The sequence below is a fragment of the Priapulus caudatus genome, unplaced genomic scaffold (genome assembly GCF_000485595.1).
Source record: "Priapulus caudatus unplaced genomic scaffold, Priapulus_caudatus-5.0.1 Scaffold90, whole genome shotgun sequence".
Taxonomy (NCBI): Eukaryota; Metazoa; Priapulida; class Priapulimorpha; order Priapulimorphida; family Priapulidae; genus Priapulus; species Priapulus caudatus.
In genome coordinates, this window is record NW_014577151.1 from 473,899 (window position 1) to 477,486 (window position 3,588).

At 45.7% G+C, this 3,588-nt stretch overlaps 1 protein-coding gene across 1 annotated transcript in view; it reads left to right on the forward strand.

The window, feature by feature from the left end:
* The first annotated feature begins 2,027 nt into the window (after positions 1–2,027).
* LOC106804858 (ER degradation-enhancing alpha-mannosidase-like protein 2) overlaps positions 2,028–3,588 on the forward strand; it is a 13,001-nt gene continuing 11,440 nt past the window's right edge. The window contains exon 1 of the mRNA XM_014806216.1: positions 2,028–2,149. Within this exon, the coding sequence (XP_014661702.1) occupies positions 2,034–2,149 (116 nt within the window). The 5' untranslated portion in view covers positions 2,028–2,033. The remainder of the gene's footprint in view (positions 2,150–3,588) is intronic.

Here is a 3,588-nt window from a genome sequence, read left to right on the forward strand (position 1 = left end):
TTAGACCCTACTGCATACATGAAACGGTGCTCGCGCATGCGCAATATCTCCCGAGAAAAATAATATTTTGCCAAAATTATTTATTTAAAATGAAGAAGGGTTATCCTAGCATAGGTTTATATGATACAATTTTATCAGTACACCTCACTAATGAAATAGGAAGCAGACCTTACATGTAATATCTCCGCTGCATATATACCAGTCACCACACAATCTGGCTACGTTACTGTGTTAGCGCCGCGCATAACTCACCATAGGAATTATATTTTGTGATGATTATGCATTTAATATGATTATGGGGTATCCAGCATAGATTTCTGTAATAAATTGTTTATCATTAGACCTGCGTTTATAATTAGGAGAGCACCCTAGCCTGTAGGGTGCAAACTGCTAGAAGAATTTTTTGCGAAAATTACGCATTTACAATAGAGAGGATGTATTCTAGCATAGGTTTATATGATAACATTCCATCAGTAGATCTCACTTGTGAAATAGAAAGAAGGTATTGCATATAAGGTGCCCGCTGCATACCAGTCAGTTCATGATTACATTAGTGTGTTAGCGCACGCACAATATCTCACCAGAGGAGTCATATTTTGTGACGAGTATGCATTTTAAATAGTTTCGGGGTATCCGAGCATAGATTCATGTAATAAATTGTTACCAGTAGACCTGTGCTTATGGGAGGGGGTACATGGGGGGCTGGGGTACGGGAAGGGGGGACTGAGACGAGAGAGGCGGGCGTGGGAGACGGGAGAAAGGGGGGCGGGAGCGAGAGGGGAAGGAGCGGGAGTAGCGGAGGCCAGTGGGCGGAGAGGATTTTCATTCAAAACAAACTATTATACTATGTTGTGCGCGTTGTAAGAGAGAGAGAGAGCCGAGAGAGAGAGAAGCAGAGGCAGGGGGTGGGAGCGGAGAGAAAGGGGGGCGGGGCAGCGAGAGGGAAGGAGCGGAGTAGGGAGGCCAGTGGGGCGGGAGGATTTCATCCAAAACAAACTATTATACTATGTTGTGCGCGTGTAAGAGAGAGAGAGAGCGAGAGCGAGAGAGAGAGAGAGAGAGAGAGAGAGAGAGAGAGAGAGAGAGAGAGAGAGAGGAGAGAGAGAGAGAGAGAGGAGAGAGAGAGAGAAGAGAGAGAGAGAGGAGAGAGAGAGAGGAGAGAGAGAGATAGAGAGATAGAGAGCTAGAGAGAGAGAGAGAGCGTATACTAAGTAGAGAAAAATATCCAAAGAAATCCATATAGCACGAGAAATAAATACATGAGAAAATACATTGTACAGGATTAATACATTTAATACGCAAACTGTCAGAGAAATTAAGTGATCGACATTCAAAAAAGAAAATGCAAAATATAAAGGATTCTGGAGGTGAGGGGAGGTAGGGGGCAGGGGAGGGAGGTGGGAGGGAGAGGGGAGGGAGGTGGGAAGAGATGGGGAGGAGGCGGGAGGAGAAAGGGAGGGAGGCGGAAGAAGACAACTTTCTGTACCCCTCCTTATGAATAGGAGAGCGCCATCCGCGTCTCCTTCTTCCTCTACCGCCCCTCAGATAGCTCCTCTACCACTTTTTTCGGTTTCACACCCTCTTCTCCCATAAGCAATATTCTCCATAGATATCATATAACAGGGAGGGAGGCGGGAGGAGAAAGGGAGGGAGGCGGGAAGAAGACAACTTTCTGTACCCCCTCCTTATGAATAGGAGAGCGCCCATCCCGGTCTCCTTCTTCCTCTACCGCCCCTCAGATAGCTCCTCTACCACTTTTTCTCGGTTTCACACCCCTCTCTCCCTCATAAAGCAATATTCTCCATAGATATCATATAACCATATATATATATGATAATGATATCTATTAATATTCTTCTCCTATTGTATTCAGTCCGTACTACACGCCTGAAACCGTGCTTGCGCATGCGCAATATCACGGTGATCACCCGAGAAGTATTTTTTTGCGAAAATTTGTGCTTCGTGCATGTATGCTCACTTGGTCGCTTCCTAAATTCCTCGCGAGATTACAAGAGCTACGTGCGAGAATAAAGATGGCAGCGCCCTGTCTAGTTTTACAATTATTTTTAGCCGGTGTATTTCTTGTGAATAGACACACGCATTCAGCTACTGTTAGGGTGTTCACAGAAAATGAAATTACAAAATACAGGTTATAGACATAATACGGGTTAACTATAAACAGATAGTAATTCTTAAAATGGTTTTCTTACTTTTGTCAGTTTTGAAGTTTGTACTTGTACTTTTGTAGTTGTAATTGTATGTAGTTCAACTAGTAGTAGTAGTAGTACTACTACTAGTACTACTACTAGTACTACTACTAGTACTACTAGTACTACTACTAGTACTAGTACTACTACTAGTACTAGTAGTTGTAGTGTCATTTGGGTTCAACTTCAAGGATTATAAGAGGGCCGTTGCTGGCGGTACGGCAGCTGGGGTCCATACCTATGTGTCCCGGTACCTATGTGTCCCGGTACCCAGGTACCTATGTGTCCCGGTACCTATGTGTCCCGGTACCTATGTGTCCCGGTACCTATGTGTCCCAGTACCCAGGTACCTTAGATACAATAATGTAACCCAAACCCAAGAGGATAGGGTTACAAAGCCTCCCTATCCTTTTGTGCGGAGGAATGCCCGAGTGAATCACTCGGGCCGGTTTGCTGGTGCGTTTTCAGAAATTCGAAGTGACGAGCGGCGGATATTTCGAGCGCCATTTTTGTTGACCTGTGACGTACGCATTCCCAATGCGCATAGCGTTCGGCTAACTTCGACTCCAAGATCGAATGTATCATAGGATGCCTGCTGTCAGTCGTGACGTCATGACGAAGTTAGCCGAACGCTATGCGCATAGGGAATGCGTACATCACAGGTCAACAGAAATGGCGCTCGAAATATCCACCGCTCGTCACTTCGAATTTTTGTAACAGGTTATATTAGTTTCATACAGAGTATTGCGATACATAGTAAGTTCCCGGATAGCGGAGAAAGGTTCGTGTTGAGAATAAACCCAGTTTGGAAGTTCAGGTCTCTGAAAACGCACCAGCAAACCGGCCCGAGTGATTCACTCGGGCATTCCCCCGCACAAAAGGATAGGGAGGCTTTGTAACCCTATCCTCTTGGGTTTGGGTTACATTATTGTATCTACCGGCGCCATTGCTCTCGCGGCTCCACTGTTGCACGCTTACACTAATATATATATATTACACTATATATATTGCTGAGAGGGTCTATGTCCCCCGGGGTACTGCCGGAAGGTACCCTGGGTACGGTCCGGTATACCGGAACGTACCCTGGTACTATCTAATATGCCGGACCGTACCTCTCCTACTCCACTAACGAGTCTAGGGAGTCGCCTACGCCTACTCCCTAACCCTAACCCTAACTCTATCCCTAACCCTAACCCTAATCTTAACCCTAACCATATCAAATAGTGACCAGAGTACGTTCCGGCAGTACCCTGGGGGACATAGACGCTATAAGCATATATATTAGTGTAAGCGTGCAACAGTGGAACCACGAGAACAATGGCGCCGGCAGCGTATATGGTTGCACGTAGGATTTAGACGGAATTTACAGGAAACTGTCGGC